At 36.0% G+C, this 22,930-nt stretch overlaps 1 protein-coding gene across 3 annotated transcripts in view; it reads right to left on the bottom strand.

The window, feature by feature from the left end:
* Window positions 1-22,930, bottom strand: part of TMTC2 (transmembrane O-mannosyltransferase targeting cadherins 2) — a 257,207-nt gene that overhangs the window by 21,679 nt on the left and 212,598 nt on the right. For all 3 annotated transcript variants that reach the window (XM_065041667.1, XM_065041662.1, XM_065041652.1), the window contains exons 10-11: window positions 10,069-10,183; window positions 2,914-2,977 (exon numbers count right to left, since the gene is read on the bottom strand). In XM_065041667.1, coding sequence (XP_064897739.1) covers window positions 2,914-2,977; window positions 10,069-10,183 — 179 coding nt within the window. The remainder of the gene's footprint in view (window positions 1-2,913; window positions 2,978-10,068; window positions 10,184-22,930) is intronic.

Below are 22,930 nucleotides of genomic sequence, written 5' to 3'. Positions count from 1 at the left end.
GAGAAACCAAAGCAAGGGGTGCAAAAAGAAAACAAAGCAAGAATGGCAAGAACAAAATTGTGTCATGAAAGATCAATGAGCATAGAAATTCACTAACAATCAGTAAAAGATTGAATTTGTGGTATTAATAACATCTCTTGTTGCTGCTAAGGATGGTATTTTATAGCAGTGATGCTAGAGATATTACCCAATGCAGAATATTTGTAAAGAACTGGATGCAAGAGAATGGAAATCTGAGTTTTGCTTCAGGCTGAACCAGCTGAAAATCTCTCAGGAGCTAGGCATGGATCTAATTCTAAGGAATAACTGATAATTTAGTTGTCTTGGTACAGTGAGTCAGAAAGGAGTTGTTAACAGAGAAATGAATCTTCAGCTTGGGATCTGGAGCAGTGATTGCAGAACCACAGGAGACAAAAAAAAACAACAGCCAAAAACTGTAATTGTGCTGAAAAAAAAGCAGAGAGCCACTTTACTTGGGACCTCAATCTAAAATTCACTGATGTAAACAGGTACCATTTTAAGCACCAGAAGGAGGTTTTCGTTGAACAGATGCTTTTAGCACTTAATTGTTCCAGGAACAAGGCTGATCCACTGAGTGGGAATTTGGGAACGGATCTCTTAGCAAGTAACATTAAACAGGTGAGCACAAATATACATATAGATATGTGCATATACATGGAACTGTATATGTGCATGCATGGATCTGTTCGTTACATAACATTCATACATCTAGTATTGTGAATTTTCTATGGAGAAATGTCTCTAGATCATTAGTGATGGATACCAAAGAATTAAAATCCTTCAGCAGTATATTTTGCTTAAGGATATTTCTTCAGCATCTTGACTAAAATAATTTTGCTGATCCTTCATATTCATAAGGCAGTGAGAGGACACACAGGCTATATCCAAAATAATAAACTGTGGACATTTTCAGGTTGTGAGGATGGTTCCTACACAGCTCTGGACTGAGCCAGTGTAGTCTCTGAGAAAGTACCTGGGCACACTGAGAGCAGCTGAGTGGACGAACACTATAGAATAGTCCTGGACACATTTAATTTATGAGTACAGATGTAGGTACAAAGTACACAGGATTTCACTAATTAGCATTCTATTGTCCTTCGGAAAGATTAGGAACTTCTGTCTTACCATGTCTGCATTATATTGCTTACTACCCAGAAAACCTCCCTGAGTGGCTTCTTTTCCTCCTGCTCAGAAAACGATTATGTTAAATGGGAGAAGTAGTCATAAGAAAAAAAAATATGCATGACTACTTCTGTTTCCATTTTCATTCTTGACAGATTGCCCTTGTACAGTCATCAGACAGTTGATGATGGCAGTGAAAATGGATACAACTTTCCCACTCTGAATCATTAAAATATTTCGCAGAAGTCATGAACCATACGCATACTATGCTTAGCTAGTGAAATTATCTCTTAAAAAAAGGTGAACAGCATACCCATTATATTTTAACTTAAACTAATAAAAGATAGAAGAAAGTTGCTATAATGAACTGTTCTGATGATCTTATCCTGCAAAAAGGATACTATAGTCTTAATATGTACAGCTTGTCAGCAATACCTAGAAATATCTAATTTCTATAGTACCACTGCCATGAACTAGAAGCCCTCAGTTACTTGCAAAGATCTCTGAGAAACCTCATGCATATAATCATATTAATATATGATTATATAAGAATAAACATGTTCCTGAGAAATATTTTGAGAGTACTATGAACCACAGAAAAGAGAAGAACTGTACCAACTTTAAGGTGACTGAGGGAATTCTTTCAACATTAAGGTATCAGACTCTTGGGCAAAACAAAATCACTCAGACAAAACCTAAAAGTCTTGCATCTGAAAGCACAAGGAATCAGAAAGTCTAAATTATTATCTCACAAAGTATGAGTTAAAGAAATACATAGATTTTGGACAGTATTTTTAAGAGATGGTGTGAAAGTGCGTAGTTTTATATGAATAAGTTATTTGTGGTTTATTATATTTTCTTAGCTTGTTTTGAGCTTTAGCTGTTGTTGCTTTTGATTCTTTGGTCTGAAAATTCTGTCATTTTAAGTGTATATTATTTTTAATTGTGTTTTTTCTTTTTTGTTTGACTGAAGTTGCTAGCTTGTATCCTCAAAATTAGCACTATTGTCTTCTGTGACAGGAACATGTTCTTGATTTGATTTATTGCACAGACAAAGTATTAGGTATTTAAAATACATTCTGGTCTATTTATATTCATGAGTGTTTTTTCAGAGAATGTGACGGTAATTGAAAAAAAAATATAACATTGAATAAAAAATGGTAAAAATAAAATATTCATCTCTTTAGTTCCTGATGCAATAAAATTTGAAACAAGCTTTTCTGTTTAAAAAGGGTCTACCACATATTCTTACACATTTCTGCTTCAAGGAATAAGCATTTCTTTGCCAATATACAACAACCTCCGAGGTAAATACCTATGAGGTAAAGTCATCTCTAAGTATGTAGAAAAACAACGTTTGCCAGAAGTTCATGATGAAGGGAAAGGCATAAATGTATTATTTAAAATGCCTTAAAGAGTGCATCACAGTATAGCCTTTAATTCTGTTTTACTAGTGAAAATAGATGGAATTAAGAGAGCTTTCCAAACTTAACATATTTAAAGGTAGATAAATAAATCTAAATCTAAAGATGTTAGCCAAGTACGACTTGGTGCTAGAACACTTCACAGTGGTAACCTGAAAGTGTAGTGACTGGTTTGACAAACTAACAGCTTTATCTGACTATCCAATAATTAACCATTGAAAGAACGTATATGACATAGGCTGAGAGATCAAATGCTCCTGCAAGAAGTTTCTCCTCAACACAAAGGTTTCAGCACTATAGCATGTTCATCAACTTAAGTAACAGATATCATTAAGAAGGTACTTACATTAGGTCTTAATCCTGCTGCCATTTCATAATACTTCTCGGCTTCTTCATTGAGACTGGCTTGTCTGTCAAGACAGAAAACAACAATACATTTCACCTCAGTTTCCTTGGGTTAAAAAATAAATCATACCTAAAGAAGTATAGCTAAAAACAAAAGATTAGAACTACTCTCCACTCTTTAAAGATATTACCCTACCAAATTCACAAAATAATGTTAACCTAAAAGATTTTTTTGTAGTTCAGAATGTCCATTATCACAAAGAGAATGTCCATTCTCTTTGTGTATCTTATTTTCTTTTTAGTTCTGAAATGGTGTTGGTATAGACTGGAGAGAAATGCAGAAGGCCAAACACTTCTTTGAGGCAAAAACAGAGACACACCAGTCTTCACTAGAGGAAAATCTGACTTGTGTTTTGGTAATTAGCCATACCTTAACAGTGAAATATAAAGCTGTAGATTATACAATAATGCAGTTCCTTTCTTTATGCCTCCCCAAGAACACTATCATTCCAGGAAAAAAACAAAACAAAACAAAACAAAATGCTACAATAAAAACAAACAAGCAAACAAACCCCCAAACCCCAAACAAGAATAATCAAACAAACAAAACACACACAAAAAACAAAACCAAAACACATTAAAATCAGAGAATACAATGATTTCTCATAAACAGGTTTCAATGATTCAGGGAATTAATTCAGAAAACAGAGTTCTGATTTCGACATTTACTTGTATCAGTCTAAGAGGAGATTTAAACTTAGATCTCACATCCCAGGGGAATAAGATGAGTTTCTGGGGACCTGAAGCACTTTTGGCTCAGCTCTTTTCCCTTCTCATATAGATGGCATTTACATTCTTGTAGGAGCTTAATTTTTATTTCTCCTCCTGAGTTTTAAGTTTAATGCCTTAAAATGGAAATGCAGTATGTTGTCAAAGAAATCCAAACACATTTTTGTCTTCTTATCTCTTCTCTCTGTTCCTTTTGTCTCTACCTTCCTAATTCCCCTCCAACTATTTATTTTGGCTACTGGCCAAATAAAAATCAGTTAAACACATACATATAATGAGAAAGATGGTAAATATGTAAGAACAACCGAGGAGGACTATCAGGCAGGCTACAAATCTGTTATTTTCTTTTTTTTCAATGAAGAGTTAGGTCCCTTCATAGAAGAGTTAGGATAGGAAATCTTCAGCATATTTGTGTTTGTTATGTGATTACAAAAGGGAAAAATTAGAAAACAAGGATAACTCTGAGTAGGGTTGGTTGGTCTATTTTTGTTTGGTTTTTGGGGGTTTTGTTGTTTTTTCTTTTTCTTCTGCTTCTGAGAACTGTTACTAGTTCAAAGAGTATCAATCAGCTGAGCACTTGTATCTGAAGATTTTACCTTGTTCATTACATAACCTTTACATGCTTTGTTGTTCAGTGATCAAATTGTGTTCTAATTTTATGTTCCCATCCACCCGAATTTTAAACATTTGCCACATAATATATTATAGGCAAAGAATCCAAATCAACACATTTTCACAGTTATTGGTCTTGGGAGGAGAATGAGACGAAAGATAATCCCTTTGAAGTTTCTCACATAATCCACGTGCAAGCTTGAAACCACTTCCTGACTAGCAATTTGCCAAGTAGAACATGGTTTATACCTGTTAACTGTTCTAAATTACTTGGCAAATGTATCATCCACTCAGTGGTTGTAGTGGTTAGAAATGACCGAATGTCTAAAAATATTCACTTAACATGATTTTGAATCACTTGTGCTGGGTATTACTAGCAGTTGAAACAACTGAAAAAAAGGTTATCTCGTATTTACAAATTTCAGGATTTACTACAAGGCACATAAAATTAAACATGTTACAGAATTTGTTTTTTGTTTCTTGTTTGCACTAAACTGTCAGAAAACCAAGCATTTGTGAACGTGGTGAAATTCTGTACGATAAACAAGGTGCCTTTACCCAGGAGTTAGATACAGATGGTACAGTTCCCCTCCAAATAGTGTTGTTGTCAGATGAACGTGGTACAAATTAAAATCCTGTCCTCTTTTAGCCCAGTGGAAACACATGGCTTGCTTTCCTCCCACACGTACATCTTGAAACATGGTTCATTAATTCTTCAGTAGAAATCAGTTTGAATTTATAGTTCTCCACACTAATCTGGTCAGGAAAATGCCAGTTCCATTTCTGGGGCATTCAGTAACAGTTCCTCTAGTTGAGATACAGCAGAATTCTGGTTCCTATTTTCACTGTCAATCTAAACTAGAAATTCATTATGGTAAGCCCTGGTATGGCTTTCCCTTGGGAAAAACTAAAGGCACAGAGGTAGGAAATTGGAGTAACTCTATGCCACTGTGAAGTAAAGGGCTCTGGATCAATGTCAAACAGTGGAAGGGCACTACTAAGGGAAATATAATTCACACTAGAGTAAAACATAAGATAAAATGTTGATAATAAAACAGAAAGGAAGGAAAGAGAAGTTTGGAAGACAGAGTCCTTTGCATAGTTACGAAGCTATATTTCAACCTCTATCTTCAATCTTTTCACTAGGCCCGACCTTGAAAACACATCTGATTTCACCCATTAACACCTAGCATTCAATCTTATCATAAGGAACAAAAATGTGTCCTCTCTTTATTCTCTCATATGCATTAACCTGAGCCTTCAGACATACCAGTTCCCTGTATTTTGTTCCAGCTGACTGCCAGTGACACCTCGTAAATGTGCTTGACAACACATTGCTTTTTGGTTCTCCTGAAACCAAGTTATATTCAGCTTGCATTCATTTTGAATCTTTGTGTTGATCACTGGAAAAAATACTGCTTTCACAGACAAACAACACCAACGCTGACTGGTTTAGACACATAAATGTGAATAGGAAAGGGTTATATTTAACCTGCCTATTGGTTGCCATAAGACTAACTGTTATTTTTTTAAAGTGAAATTATGGATATCAGTCTAGCTATATGGAAGTTTTTTTCAAAATATATTCCTATTTTAACATACTGAATGTTGATCCTTGGCATTCTTAATCGACCAAGCTGTATCACAACAAAATCCTAATCAGATTCCACACATGTAACCCTTCACCTGCATTTTTTGTTTTACCAGAATTAATAGGCTTAGCCATATATGTATTAGAGCACATGGACAGTACCTAAAGAATGAGTAAAATCTGTTTAGGCAATAACATAGTGCGAACTGGCGCCTATGAGACTGTGCCAGCAACTACACTCCATGCACTTTGGAAAACCACAATATTCTCACAGAAATTCACTACAAAATTAAGACCACATCATGTAGTATTGCTTTAATTTAGACTTCTGTTTTCAAATAGCCAATAAACATCCTACAACTTCATGTAATATGAGTGTTTCCCACAACAATCCACCACCTTACAGAAGTCTGAAAAAAAACAATTATTCCAACAAAATGTGCTTTTAAGCAAAGCTCTTTTTCTTATGCTTGTTTTTATTTGGAGACAACGTGCAGCTCTTTTCCTGTTTCTAATTAGTATGGCAGTGTCACTACCCTGCCATTCCTCATTCTCAAAGTAATCGCCCCCTAGATCACAGGAGACCTTTCTCATGGCAGCTCACCTCAGTACACAACTACAAAGTGAAACAGCACTGTTAATACATGACTCAGTCACTGACCTACAGCCACCATAAGGTATTGCAAACATATGCTTCACTACATTCTATTAAAATACATCTAGCTTTGCTGAAAGGCTTCAAACTGAGGCTATAGGCAAATACCACAAAAGTAAAACAACGACTCGTCACTGTTTTAAGAAGAACCACCCAAACAGCTACATAACCCTTGAATGAAGCTGTCTGGAAAACACATTTGTTGAGAAAACAAATTTTACAGGCAAATACTATGCACGTTAAAAGTTACCAGACTGTTGCAAAGAAATTAATTACATCCATCCCGCATCTCACCCGTATTACAGATGACTTGATTCATCTGGCATTGCATTATCAGAATCCTACAGAAGTCATCTGGGCAAAAAATTAATAACTATGTTTGTGTAATTAGGAACAGGGAGGTCTTTCAATAATGAAAATAGAACTAACTCATTTTTTTTTCTCCACTTCAGCTTTAGATTTAGTCAAAAAGATAAGAAGTGAACAGTTTTTGAATACCTGACAGAAGAAGCAGATGTCTTTCTTGTGGCTGCTAAACTAAGAATGGCTATCTATAAAAACAGCTACTGCATTTGGAGACAGGTAGCAATTTTATTGCAAATTTAAGAAAAAAAAGAATTAACACTCCACTCTGTACCTTGTTAAAAAATTTCAAAACTTGTTAGTTTTCATTTAGGTTCCATTTTAATTTAAGGTTGTTTTTTTTTTCTCAGTAAGTGGACTTAAAAAAAGGAAAATATTTTAGCACTAGAGCAGAAAATCAATTGGACTTGGATGGAATGTCGTGATAATTTTCCATCCAAAGCAGCTGTAACCCAAATTTGAAAGAATTTGCCTGCAATTCTGAAGAAATGTCTACATGCAGTTTCTGAATCTCATGACGTTCCTTGGGTTATGGTGGAAACAGGAGCATGACAGGAGGGAAAGATGATACCTTTCTAATTCAATAGGACATCACAAAAAAAACCAGAATTTACAAAAAAAAAATTCTGAGTTACTGTTACTACCTCCCAATCACTTTGGACACTTCACATCATCCACATTAATATCAGTTTCTGTCTCTTAACCCACAACACATCTTTAAAATTTATCCCTTCTGTCTACTAACAGTCAATTCGCTTTCATGACCTGTGAACTTCTATAATATATTCTCTACCTCACAGCTGCACAGTCCATTCAAAATTCTTACCAGTCCATTTTTATAGCTCTCTACGGTACCTAAGGAGCGTTTGGTCACCTACATGGAAGTATTTAATCATTTCAACCTTTCATTTATGACTATCTTTAGCACCCACAGTTTCTATTTGTGTCACTCTATGTCAGTCTGAGTACTCGCTTCTTTCTTTCCTCTTTTGTATCATGGTATCAGCTTTCCTCTTGGAATCACCTCAGCTCTCCATCATCTTAAATATCCTGAAAATCAGCTTCTTCTGAAGTCCCACAGACTCATGATGGATTTGTAGCTGCCCTCTTCTAATGTATGAATACACATTCCCCTTGTCCAGCTGCTATTATGTAAGCAATATATAATATATATATATTTATGCATAAATACACAAATAAATAAACTGCTTAGAAAAGCAGTGAACAAAGGCAGACAACAGAATCACAAACTTTTAGCAAAAAATCAGTCTGATCATAACACAGACAGTTCTAAGCAAAAAGTTGGCAGCACTGAATTTAACTTTGTCACACTGACTTTTGCTAAATCCTCCAGACCACTTTAGACTCCCAGAGCATATTAGGAAGACATTATGATCTTCTACAAAAAAAGGCAAGTATTTAAGTGAAAAATTAGACCAACTGGGTATCCCAGAGGAGCACAGTTGGATTCTAACTAAACTAAACCACCAGGACTTTTTTGGTTATAAGGGTTTTGGTTTGATGGGTTTTCTTTATTTTTAGAAGTCCTGTTTTGTGCTTACAGCTAAAACAAAGAATGCAGTTCAGAGTCACTGAGCTCAATGCTGGTCAAAACTCCTCCCAAAAAGTGCCCTCTCCCAACCAGATCAAGCAGGGTAACTATGGCTGATGCACCTACAGTACAGCAGCATAACTTTGAGATTGAAAAAATACTTACATCCCAATGTAAAAACATGTGCCTTCAACACCTGGGAATGCTTAACTCAGTGGTCACAGAGATTTATTAAACCTATTTGCAAAATAGTATTGATCGACACCACCACATTTTAAAATACCCACAAAAAAATCACACTGTTAAACCATATTCCACAAAACACTCACCAAAATCAGGTGTCTGACAAAATCTATACCCTTCTGGATTAAGCTTTCATGCCTAACTTGCTCTGCTTCTGGCTGTGAATTAGTTTAATTAATGAAAATGTTTCAAATTACTGAATTCTGTCTCGAGATATTATCATTCAGAAAATAACCAGGGGAAAGAACACATCCTTAAAACAGCTCATACACCTGCAGCAGGTCAAATTATTGTTTACCAGTGAACCATTTTTATTGGTTTTCTTTCTAATCTATGAGCAACAAGAGTTCTTTCTCAAAGGGTGTTTTGGGGCCTATTTCAAAATCCTGGGATAGAATCCTTCATTCTAAAACATGAGTCCCTTGGCTGAAGCTGGTTCTACCTTCTCTTTAATACCATCTTCTTTTCCCTTGACTTTGTGTTCTAAAAGTTAGACGTATAAACAGCCGAGTGAGATAATCTTCATCAGAGAAATAATTCTTTTGTGCTAGTGAAGCATATTTTTTCCTTGTGCATGTATTTTCTGAGCATAGACATAATCCAAATAAAATAAAGTACCCTTACAGCTGTTAAGTGGACAATACACAATAATTAGATAGTTATCCTAGAAAAAAGCATGGAGGATATCTCTCACAGTAATGAGAGTTTAATGATAATGTTCAGGCAAAAGCTTAATGTAACTGAATATCCAGGTCTGCCAGATTTAAGAGGAAAAAAAGAAGTCCAAAATTTTATTCAGTTCAGACAGGAGAACAGAATTACATGTGAGACTAAATTTTAAATCACAGATTCTGATAATATGATTAAGTGCTCCCATGAGTCTCAAAGTTATCATTAGCCTGGGAATATTTAGATTTCTAATTATCTTAGTGTTCCCTAATGATATTAAGATAAAATGTGATATTTTCAATATTCTCTAGTTACAGCCAGATCAGAAATATGCTCTATTATTTGCAGTTGCTATGCATCCTGAATTTTTAAAAATCAGGTCAAAGTAAATCCTGCAGAAGGTTATTCTATGTTCTTGAATGCAAGCAAAAAGGATTACCTGCTTGTGAACAACAGAAGTTTTAAAGGTAAGTAATTATGAGATAACGCACAGAATATTAGAAATAGAAATTGCTAAATCCTCCAACAGTTCCACTCCAATTCTTTTTATCTTATTAATTTTGAATTATTCAAAAGAATTGCTGGGCTTTAAAAGGAACTCTGTGTAAGCGAAGGCTGTAAAGACCTTTTTGTTCCAAAAGAAGGGAGGAGATTCATGTAAGGCAGATGTAAAAGCACTAACCTGAGCATATGGGCTGCATTGAAAACAACATCAAATTCTGTATTATCAAGTTCAGCTGCTTTTTTTGCCATCTCAGCTGCTTCTATGAGGCGGGATTCTTCTAGGAGGAACTGACCTGAAATGAAGCACGTGAATGTGAGCCCACAGAAAACAACTGATGGATAATACTTCAGACAATATAGTTAGGGAAAGAAATTACAGAAGGATAAAAAAACCAATCAGATATCTCAGATTCAATGTTTTGTCATTTGTTGATATGCTCTGTATTTCAGCATCCTTAAAATGTAGTATATATAGCAAAATATGCAATAAATATGGCAGGTAATAACGGCAATATTTGCAGAATGTATTTATGAATAGTGGGAACAATACAGTAAAACTCAGATATCAAGAAAATCCCAATCCCTGAGAAGCCTGCCACTTACGAACTTACTCTTCTACGTATACCCTAATCTTCACTTCTTCAAAACAAATAAAATAAACTAACATCTACAAATTAAATACATTCCCATTTTAAGAGGCATATCTCAAAATCACATAAAGATATATATATTTATATATACATGCAAACATATTTTCTCAGCTGTAGAATCATAAATGGTACTTCACTTTAAATGGGTTTTATATATGTATACCTCGATGAACACATATTTCATCATGTTTCAGCAACACTAAGAGGCAATAGACAGCTTTTTATGAGCTTCCTACATGATCCTTACCTTTCACGTAAAAAAACAGAAGATGGCTAAAATCAAGTGACTGATTTTTTACAAACGACATTGTCATAATCATTAAACCAAGTTAAAACTGAAAACAGTGAATAATTTAGCATTAACCAAACTTTAACTAAAGTACAGTAGTTTCAAAACAAAACTCACGACATCTAAGAGAACTCTATAAAAATGAGGTTTCCTTTGAAGAAGAGGAAAAAGGTACTATAACCACCTTATTTCTTTTCTTCTAATGATTTTTTCACACCTAATTCAAAAAATGTGTTATTTTTGGATCAAGGAGTTTTCAAAGGGTTTCAGCCATCTAAACTGCATCTATGTAACTTTATATTTGAAAAAAAAAAAAAAAAAAAGTAGGAAGTATGATGATTACACATTCCAGCATTTCATATTTCCTTTTTTATCTTACTTTGTAAAGATCACAAGCCTCTTCAGGAACAATATGCCACGAACAAATTCTTCCCTCTCATGGCAAGGGATTTTCTTGTCTTCTTGCCTCCTTTCCTCATACATTCCCTGTTACTTACATGCTCATTATATGCTTATGCAGAAAATCTACATAATCTGAGCTAGCTGGGTCTACAGGGGTATAGTGAATCCAGTGATGCTTTGGTACGATGAACACATTTGCAGAAGGAATTATCTCATACAAAAAGTGATGAAAGACATCTTTCCTAGTTTTTTTGTTTGGTTGATTTTTTTGTTTTTCCTTACTCTGGGGATACATTTCTGCTTAGCAAGAGATGTAAGATTATTTATTCAATCACCTATATCTTAGTTATTCAGATCTGCAAAAAGTCTTAGAAAAACATTCAGGTACCTTTCCTCATTCATAGCATAAGGCTTGCTTGCTTTAGTTACATCCACACTCTAATATGTTCCATCCGTTCATGCATTATGATACATTGTGTTCACTGTTTCCAGAAAAAGAATAATTTCCAAAAAGGCTTTCTCACACAGAACAATAACTAACTAAATAAAAAGAAATAAAAACATTAAAAGGAAACATACAAGAGCAGTTTGGATCATAAGAAATTAATTTGTCTTCAGAATAAGAAACCATCACTTGACCCATTAATGGAAGTTTCTTATGAAGGGAAAAAAATCTTGAGAAAATCTACAAGTTCGCTTTTTTGAGGGGAGTCTTACATCAGGGCATGCCATACATATAGTAGGACAAACTCAGGTATTAATCTGAAAGTTGTCAGAAACGTAAATCTACCAAATACAACAGGCAGTTTGTATCTCTTGATCTGGGCTGGATTCCTATTTTCTTTAAAAAGAAATCTTTGAAAAAAGCTTGAGCAACTAGTATTCCAATTTGCTTCCAACAATGAACGGAAACAGTATCCCTAATCTTTAGGTCCATGTTAAAGCAAATCGGCCTTAAACTGTTAACATTAGGGTTCTTTTGTTAATGGGAGTATTAATACTAGATTAGCAGAATGAGAACCTAGGAACTACTGATGTACTACTGATACATCTAGTCAGGGGAAAGAAAGAAGATACAACATTTTAGATTTCAAGACATGGTGAACATTCAAGATCATTCTCAAAAAATTATATACTTAATTTGGGAAAAAATATTTTGCAGCTTAGAATTTAAAAATAATATCAACTGGTCATGAAGATTGGTTCTGTAAAGGGACAAAACCTGCCATTACTGTTTTAAGTAAAAATTACTCAAGGATTTTTAAAGACAAATCTTTAGAAACATACTTGTAGTTTTCTGTATGAAATGTTTAACACACTGCAACTCAGAGATATAGTCTCATGTATATTTAACTACCCCTAATGTAATAAAACGTAACTGATACATTCTACTTCATGTGACATAATCAACCAATTTCCTGACTTCAGATTCATTTTATTAAACACTAAAATACTTGCACTTCATCGACATAGTTTCTAAAAATATAACATTATTGGAAACCATTTCAAACCAATACTAATGGTTTACTGGTGCTCTTAAGCAAAACACTATGTTAACTCTTAGCTCTTTAAGAGGTCCGTAAGACCCACATATACTGAATATATTATGAAATGTAGACACGCTTTAGATTTCTACAAGAAGTCTAATTTAGAACAGTAGAACATTATATATATTTATGTAAAATCAAGTGCACTGCTAGATGCTCGTTTTTGTTAATTATTTTTCTAGAACTTTGGCTGCATACGTTACATTAGTCTACATGGACACATGAAAAATGTCAGCAATGACTCTAAACTGATGTTTTAAATTGTTAAAAGCAGAGTTTGCTCTCCATTTACTACTGAGTCTCTAAAACATGTCTTTATTATAGGATTATTATTTTTTTATAACATATTAAAGGATTATCTTTATTACAGGATTACCAAAGTTAACTAAAACCAATTTTAAGTGCTGCATGACACCAGCCAACTATAAGTTCTAGTTTTCCAGAAAAGAAAATACTAGGACTGTGCATTACCATAAACAAGTCTCTCCCCTGTACTAGAGGTGGCCATAACAGTGGCAATAACTTACGCTGAGGGGGTCAGTAGTAGATAATCCACAGCACCCTCTTGAAGCCAACTGTAGCACCCTTTACACTCAAACCTTTACAGAATATTGATGGCAAACAGGAGAGGGGAACACCCCATAATTGCCTTACTCATTGCCTGAGTAGAAGTGATGTAATCAGAGGCTGCTGATTAAGCATTCCCTTAACTGGATGGGCTATAAATATAATTGACTGCTACCTTCTCAATCTAGTGGAAAAGTCAATACCGCCTGAGTGTACAGGTGTGCGGTGAGTTGTCCCACCCCTGCCAGCATCCAAGCAGCTGCTTATTCTCATCCCACCAGGGCCGGGAGGGGGAAATAGGAAGAACAAAAGCAAGAAAACTTGTGGGTCAAGATAAAGACAGTTTAATAGATGAAGGAAAGAAAGAAAACAAACAAACAAAATCCACAGACAAACAAAAAAAACCCACCAACAAAAAGAGGAAAATGAAATTGCTCACCACTGCTCACACATAGACCAATGCCCAGCTGGACTCCAAACAGAGGTCACTGCAGAAGCCAAAATCCCTCTTCTTCCTCTACCCCAGTTTTTATTGCTTAACGTGACGTTATACAGACTGGTATATCACTTTGACCAGCTAGGGTCAGCTGTCCAAGTTGTGTCCCCTCCCAATCACCTACCTGCCTATCCCCAGCCTACTCACCGAGGGGACAGAGTGGGATAAAAGAGAAAGCCTTAACACTGTTCAGCAACAGCCAAAACACTGGTATGTTATCCAGACTGGTTTAGCCACAAATCCAAAGAATTGATTTACCAAGTTCTTCTGAAAGGCAGACTAATTGCATTCACACTTCTAAACATAATTTACCATGCTTAAGCAAGAGGTATCCCATTTTGAAAACATTAGTCAGTATTCCCTTTAATATGATATACTAAATTCATACAAGAATGAATTGGATTGACTGTTTACTGCTGCACTTTCTTCATTAAAAAGCAGACTCCTGAACTTTTCCTGTCAAAGCCATAAAGACGTGTTTTTTCAAGAGAAGAGCACTAACAGGGCAGAATATTGACAAGGTGTTGAAGGTGGATCGGAAGGTCTGATCCACAAGCCTCTCGATCCAGGAACCACTTGTGTGGGTCTAAATTTACGTGCAGGATTTTCTCCTCTTGACAGGTAGCTGGCAAACTGCATGATTTATGAGACGCTGCCCAGTATCACATACAGAGATTTTTTATTGCAGGTGTCATGACTTTGACTCTTGCCAACAACGTAAATTATGGTAGCCTGATTGTTATTTGGAATCCGAATGAGCTTTTGAGAAAACAGCTTTCTAGAAGCTCTGAATCCCAGATTTTCCTTCTTCAAGGAAAGCATATTTCTTATTACTAGTCTTCTAGAACAGGAGTAGGAAATCCACAGTCCAGGTTCAAGTCTGATCTTCAAGAACACTGTTCTTAGCCTGGAATATTATCTTTTTAAACATATGTCTCCACCTTTCTTTCTAGACAGCACAGAGCTGCATGTAAATGTGTAGCCAAGAGTCCTTGAAGACCTTTGACAGCAGAGGACTGATTCATTACTTCACTATTTTTTTACTCATTTTTCCCTAGACAAAGATATCTAAGCATCAGAAATAGTATAAAAGCTGAAGAATTCTGTACCTACACCCTTGTTCAAACTTACTTGCAAATCGTCAGGTGTTTTAGAGTCTATATTTGACCAATAGATTTTGATGCAACATATGCAATCTACTGAAAAATAAAAGTATATATGTAATTTACACAACAACAACAATCCAGTTCCTGGGAGCTTAAAAACCCCCAACTTATTTTCATCTTTGTCAAAATTTTTAAGAAATATTAATCCACAGAGAACATAGCTTACAGGTCTCTGTCCTGTATCTATCCTGTTTGTTTCTCTAAAATGATCACAAACATTTGTTAAGCATTTTAAGACATGTGCCAACACCAGTTTAAAAGCCATACATCTGAATTGGTAGTTCTGCTGCTTCACTGTAATGTGAAAGGTATTAATTGGTTGGGATATGCTGGTGTGTAACAATCGTTTATGTTCGGAGCACAAAGGCATTAGTGCCTTCCTCTAGAATGGGCTCAACTATTCCCTACAGGGACTATAAGCTTTTATTTTACTAGATAAAAGCGCAAGTGGCACCAATCTTTCTTTAATTGAGATGTTCTCTCTCTTTTGCTTGCTGGCAAACATTCAAAGGTACTTTGTACCAGAAAAAAAGTGGGTTTCTGAAATAGCTTGTCTTGCTACTGCTGCTTTTAAAAAGAACCATTTTTAATGTTCTCAGAGTGCTGTTGGTTCTGAACTTATTCAAACTTCAACAACTTACACTCTTGTCCCAACATCTTCAGTAATCCAAGCAAAACCAAGTAAACTAACTCCTGAATAAGAAGGAAAAAAAACTTCTAATCCAAACATAATAGAGAATAGTTAACATTTGCTTCTTTTAATACGTTTGTCGCCAAGTCTTCTGCATGTTATCCTCTTCAAAATAGTTTTCTCCTTTCATGGCAGAAATTTAACTAACAAGAAAGGTGGATCTTTCAAGATCATAGACCCAACTGTCATATCTATTTATAATAAACTTCACCCGAAGTTCTTCTGGCACATTCAACATTAAGGATTTGAAGCTGAATACTTGTTGGTACTTCCAAAGAATTTTAAGTTTCAACAAAAACCAAAATAGGGATGGGGTTCCAGCTGACACTGTGTCTTTGAAGCACACAACAAGGCTATAAGGTTATGTCTCGAGAACTGAATGACATCTTCACTGGCATGAGCAGAACCGCTACTGAAGTCACCACCAACTCTGCTGTGGCAATGCAGAGCAAAAGAGCAGATGCAACCAGAGATTTCTGAATGGAAAATTTCAACAGCATTCTGTGGAAGAAATGAGAAGACAGACCATGCCTCTGAGTTGATTTCCAAAGCTTTTCAGGTGATGAATCAATGTTGCAAGATGCCAAGTCAATAGACATGACCTAATGTACCTGTTTCCTTTAAGAGTTTCAAAACAGATTCATTGGCTGTGAATGAGCAGTTCCCACAGCAAGGGAATATTTGCTTAAAGATCCTGCTTTCCAGGCCTGTTAAGACAATCTCTTGCTGAATGTGTAGGATGTGACAGGGGAAGCAAAGAGAACTCACATCAGGATCACCTAGATGGTAGCAGCTTTCTAGTTTATTTTACTGCTCCTTATATCCCATTCCATCTTTATCTAAAGATGCTTTCTGGCTTTCTTCCTGTAAGGGCTTCAGGGGAGTTTATCCTCTGAACTGGTTCCCATTGAGAAGATTATTTCATGCATATAAAATGTATAGAAAGACTACGCAAGCCAGTGGGTGCTGCAACATCAATACATGCACTGGCTTAGAAAAATCTTTTTATTAGCCTTTTTCTTTGTCTGAAAAGCTTATCTGTTGCCGCTGTGCTAAATATACCGTTGGATATCATCCAGAGCACAAACAGTGATAAGAGAGAATAAATTAAGTTGCAAGCCTTTGGGACTCCATGACTGAACTTGTGACCACATCTGGATCACTGATTAATGACGAAAACATATAATATAGAGGAGCTCGTGTTCTACAAATACTAAGCGAGATTCTGAACCCTATGTCATTCCCAAGACACCTGGTGATGCATAAGGTTTGGAAAACTGAAATCTGGATGGGAAAGAAGTCTCCAGTTGCACTTTGGTAGCAACTCCATGATGTTTCTTCAAAAATATTCATAATGAGATAGCGCTTTTAGGTTAAAACAAATGATCTTTAACAAAGAAGTCTCTGGGTGTTAAGAAAGAGACGGGCTTTTTCAATCCCTTCAGAAACCCCACATTTTGGCAACATGAAAGAAGCATAAAGCCCTGTCTCTGATCTGCAATTTCTATACCACATCTCTTGAGCAGTCTAGTATATTGTGCTCTCTGTGCTGAGGAAGCAGAGTCAACCACGTATTTGGGATGTCAGAATGACTAGATTTAAGGATAAACTCAAGGGAAGAGCCAGAACCATGGAAATTCCACAGGATTTAGGCCCGGTGACCTAGCTTGTTTGGAAATACTCCAGTGCATTCCACATAAGTGATAGGTTCTAAAGAGAGTTTGGAATAAATTCTTATTATAGTAGTTTGCAAACTTTTTTTTTTTCTAATGTATGGTAGCAACAGCATAGAGAGAAACAAAAAGGACTTGACAATTTATGTACATATGCTTCTGTACGCTCATTTTTCACAGCTGCCAAGAAAACTGCAAACAAGACTTCAAATTGGTGTTTTCTAAACAGCTCAGTTTGCGGTATATTCTTGTTCGATTTCAGTTTGGAAGTAACAAATATTATCTGTGTTAATAGTAACTGAAGATTTTCTTAAATCAAAGTTGTTGGAGAGTGTTCTTGGAGCAGCAAGGTCGAAAGTTTAATGAAGTGTTTCTGCAAGTCGGTTACATCTCTCTTCCTGTTTTGGGTCTAAGAATCCTCTCTTCCTGGAATTAAATTAACTGATATTGTGGGAGGAGGTATAAGCCATAGTCCAAAGTCAGGATCCTAATTTGATGGCACTGTATGCTCAAGACAGAGAGACTCTTCCTCCAAAGAGTGTGTATGCTCTATGAACATGTGTTATTTGAGTAGTATAAACTTTTATAGCTTCCCTACAAAATCATTCTGTATTTAATGTTAGTATTTCCAAAAGATTTAAAATGGCAAAAAAACTTCTCATGTGCTGCAAAGCTCCTAAGTGCATATTGGGAAGGCTGGCAAAGTGACTTAGTGGTGGACGTTCTACATCTGTTTGGCTTTGACCCCATCTCATCAAGGAATTTAATTTCTCAATACATAATCACCATGTAGCATCTGGAGTTCCCAATGGAGCAGATGCATGCACTTTATCTGTCATTCAGCATATACTTCATTTAGCTAACTTGCCAGTCAGAAATGGCTGAATTCACTGAAATTACGGATTGTGAAATCAGTTTTATTTATTTCATTGATAAAGATAAAAACTGAACTCCCTATGGACTAGGGTGGCATTTCTTCCACAGGAATAAAACTGCACTGAAGAAATGAGTAAGACTTCATTACTAGGTCATGGCTGATATTTCTCAGTCTTAACAATACAAATCTGACATTTTATTTTTCATGATTACAGTTTTCTTTGTAAGATCTTTTCCTTAAATATATCAGAGAAAAATAAAGCTTTCCCAGGCTGCTCTTCAGGCAATGAAGAACAAAGACAAAAAGCTCCAGCACTGTGAACAATATAACCACACAGAAATATTACAAATACATCACATATAAGAAGAAAACTGAATGCACATCTGTAAATATATGTAAATTCTCACACTTTCTAACACATGTAAGTGTATGACTTAAAGACTGAAAAACACAGTGCTTGAAAATCCACTGCTATCATATTTCAATGAAATTTCTTTTGAAGCTTAAACCACAGCAGTTTCAAACCATTTTGAGGCTGGGACTTAGGAGTGGTAAAGCAGTCATCTTTGGAGGCAAGATAGATACAAAGTGCTCACAGACCCAGGTGAAAATTTAGGCATCAAAAAGCGCTAAAAGTTCTGTGCTGAAACAATAATTAAAAAGGTTTAGGATGAAAGTGGAAAAAAATAAAAAAAAAACAGTTAAGAAGTTAAACTTGTGTAAAAAAAACCCAAACCAACCTAAACCAGATAAAATAAGAAAATCTATAAAAAAACAAATCCTAAATGATCACAAATTCAAAAGTGAAAGATGACGTAAAAAAAAGAATGTTTGGGAACATGTTAATCTGTTCTTCCTTCAATGAGAATTATAGCTGATGCGCTTCAGTTTTACCTAATGTGACAGCTTCTTTCTCATTTTATTTTATATCTGTAACTGGGAACGCACTGAAAAAGGCAGACGATCAATGTGAATTGCCTAATTAAGTGAATGCATGATTAATCTAATGAGAATAATCCATTTCTATAATGAAAAAGGTATCATTAAACAATTTAGTTATTAGAACAAATGTATTATTCAAAGGAAACTATTTTAAGAGGAGGTCTCAATGGTGATTAATAAAACAGAGTTAATTTGAACATCCTGTTGGGTTCTAGATTTCCCCATTCCAATTAAGCCATTAGGAATGTAAGGGAGGAGGGACCTCTGTACACGCATTTTGAAACCTCACTCCTCCTTTCTCTCCCTCTCTTTTTCCCCATTTTTTCATTATGTTGGAGGGAGGTCACTCACTATATGCACTTGAAGAGGCATGGTAGTAAAACCTATTTTTAACAAATAAGTAAAATTAAACCTATGTTAGTGGTAGTTTTTTGTTTTGTTTTTAAGCAGCAAATTATAAAGGAAACAAGACAGTTTTAAAGGTAAAATGACTTAAATTTCACTGTAAATTTATTAGGGTTTTTTGCTTGCTTGTTTCTTTAAGTGAAAGCTAGTACAGAAAGTGTTCAAGAACTTCAAAGTCCTTAACTACACTGCATCCTACTAGCTATCTCAAGGAAAAGATACCTAAGAATTTATTTTTCTTTCTTTTCAAACAGACGAGAACTTAAGTATTTCACCATTTGAAATTAATCACATCTCTCTACACTGGCATGTTTTATACAGAATCTTTCTTCAGCTTCTCCTGAGATAGGCTCAGTGCAGACCAAAATAGGAGATCTTTACTTCCTTTGTGGGTGGTCAATACTGTATCCAAAACTAAATCTTCGGGCCATAATGGCACTGGTCTGACCCAGCTGAACATTCCCATGTTTGGCACATATTTTAACAAGTTTGACTTACTGACTCTTTAGATGCAAACACGTTCTTAAAATATTTATAGAAATATTCCTTTGGACTTGGTTATCTCATAGGTATCTCTCTGTGGTTTCTCAGATTGATGCTTGGATTCATCCCACCTGACCACAGGCATTTAATCAAGGCAACTAGGTTATACAGAGTCTCCTCTATGGTCAATGAAGACAATTTCAATTATGTCATCAATCTGTTGACGACAGAAGCCATCGAGGTTTTGCAGGATCCAAAATGGCATACTTGAGTTAAATGTTTGAAGTAAAGTGGGATGCCTGACTGCCAATATCCTGAGTAGATGTGCATAACATATTTAGAAGAAAACTTTCACAGAGAAAACAAAGACAGAAATTCAAAAATAAATAAGCATTTATTAAGTTCAACTCAGTTTAGTCAAAACTGTTCACTTTAAATCTTCTTTTAAAAATGTATATTGAAAGTGTCAAACTTTACAGGAACATTCAAATCTAGTATTGGAAATAACATTCTCTCATGGTTTAGTTTAAGAACATACAGGTTGTGCCACAAATAAGATTTTCATTGCCAGATAATTCAATTGCACTTCTGCACAAGAAAATGGTGCATCTGCACTCTTTCTCGTGTCATTTTTTTTCCTCTTCCTGATTGATACGCATTTTCTCTCATCTGTTAGGTGTTTCTGGTAGTGTATCATGTAGCTTGTATCAGAACACCCATCAAGACCACCCGTTTGTAAAACCATGGTTCTGCACAAAGTTCAGATGTTCAGATAACTGACATATGAGAAAGGAAAAAGGGAAAAGAAGGGCAAAAGGCGAAAAGAAGGGCAAAAGAAGGGGAAGAAGTGGACACGTGAGCAGCTGCCTGCATTTCAGCCTGAGAGGTGACCCTCTCTGGTCACCAGAGCAAAAGCCACTTCCCCTTACGTCCAATGAAGTGGCATTATGTCTGTAGTATGCAGGGACTTATATCTCTTCAGCTTTTTCACTAGTTCTCCCTTCAGACAGCTCCAAACATAACAAGTTTGCAAAATACTGCCTTAAACCTAAATTCACTGAAATGCAAAACCAGCAAATTACCTATACAAAACTAATCATAATTCTAGCTCGATCAGAGAAATGTGCTGTGGTGCTATCATCCCAAGAAGCTACCATGAAACTGTTCAACTCTCTCCAAACTTGTATGGGATCAAATAAGCTGACTCCTGCACCAAATCACATCTTCTAAGAATAGCTGTGCCTCAAAGCCTGAATTAACACACATTATAATACAAATGTAAACCTCTTAAAAGATACAGTTAAAAGATACAGAATATTGACAATTTTTACCGATAGCTTCAAAAAAGTCCAAAAGGTTAGAAGTCAAAAAGAACATCTGCACATCCTGGGAGCACAACTTATAAGTGTGTGCATGCATGTGCACTTGGAAGAAAATCTTCAGTCCATTTATTCCTGCTAATCCATCAACACACTGTTGTGTCCCAACTGACTACTCCTTTCATTTGGCAGTTCCATGAGGTATGTGTTTTTTTAGGGTTGATGCCAACTATTTTAATCTCTGTTCCAACATCATCACACTGAGAAAAAAATAATCTCTAAGATTTACACGCAAAATACAGATGTATTTCCCCATAGTTTAACACCTGGCATACAGAATATGGACTGTACCTGTGACAACGTGCTAAAACAAACTGAGATGTAGAGATAAAGCTTAAAGTGCTCACTAGTGACTCCTATGTGATATTTGGAGTGTCCCTAGTAACGTACACTATGGATTCCTGATCAATATAAGAAACAGGTGGACAGGAAAACGGAAAGAAAGGGAAAAATAAAAGGGAGAGGAGAGAGAAAGGGAAGGAGGGAAGAAAAAGGAAGGAAGGAAGGAAGGAAGGAAGGAAGGAAGGAAGGAAGGAAGGAAGGAAGGAAGGAAGGGAGGAAGGAAGGGAGGAAGGAAGGGAGGAAGGAAGGGAGGAAGGAAGGGAGGGAGGAAAGGAGGGAGGAAGGGAGGGAGGAAGGGAGGGAGGAAGGGAGGGAGGAAGGGAGGGAGGAAGGGAGGGAGGAAGGGAGGGAGGAAGGGAGGGAGGAAGGGAGGGAGGAAGGGAGGGAGGAAGGGAGGGAGGGAGGAAGGGAGGAAGGGAGGAAGGGAGGAAGGGAGGAAGGGAGGAAGGGAGGAAGGGAGGAAGGGAGGAAGGAAGGAAGGAAGGAAGGAAGGAAGGAAGGAAGGAAGGAAGGAAGGAAGGAAGGGAAGGAAGGAAGGAAGGAAAGTAAGGATAATTTATTTCAAATTTTACAAAGTCCTGTGCTTTAAGTGACAATGTGTTGAGATCACCTGCACTACATAGACATATCAGCCAAGCAGAGGTAAAGCGTATCTTTCTCATAGCTACTTTGATATAAACATGGAGTAACATCAGTGAATTTGGTGAGGTGATCAGAAGTTATAAAATCAAAAGGTTTCACCTGCATTCATTAGAGTTCTCTGTGTGTAATACTCCATGACAGTGACCTAGTGGCTGGTATAGAGAACCTTCTCGTGTCTACAGCCCTTCAGCATCAGATTTTACTGTGCTGTTATAGCAAACTCTGAATAAATTGTGCCTTTCACTCCTAATCTGCAGAGCAGAAGCTCACTTATGTTGCAATAATGACCTCTGCACAAGGATAAAGAAATCACTTTTTGTACACAATAAAAGAAAAATGTGCTGAAGATTTTAGGCAATAATCTTAATTAGGAAGCAACTAACTGTTTTAATATTGTATTCTCGTAATGAAGATGCTAACATATCAGAGGTGAATGATGACTTGGATAACCTTGCTTTTAGTTTATAAACCACTTGAAAATGACACAGA

The sequence above is a fragment of the Columba livia genome, chromosome 1 (assembly GCF_036013475.1).
Source record: "Columba livia isolate bColLiv1 breed racing homer chromosome 1, bColLiv1.pat.W.v2, whole genome shotgun sequence".
NCBI lineage: Eukaryota > Metazoa > Chordata > Aves > Columbiformes > Columbidae > Columba > Columba livia.
The sequence above is the reverse complement of the archived record's forward strand: the minus strand, read 5'-3'. Positions and strand labels throughout refer to the sequence as shown.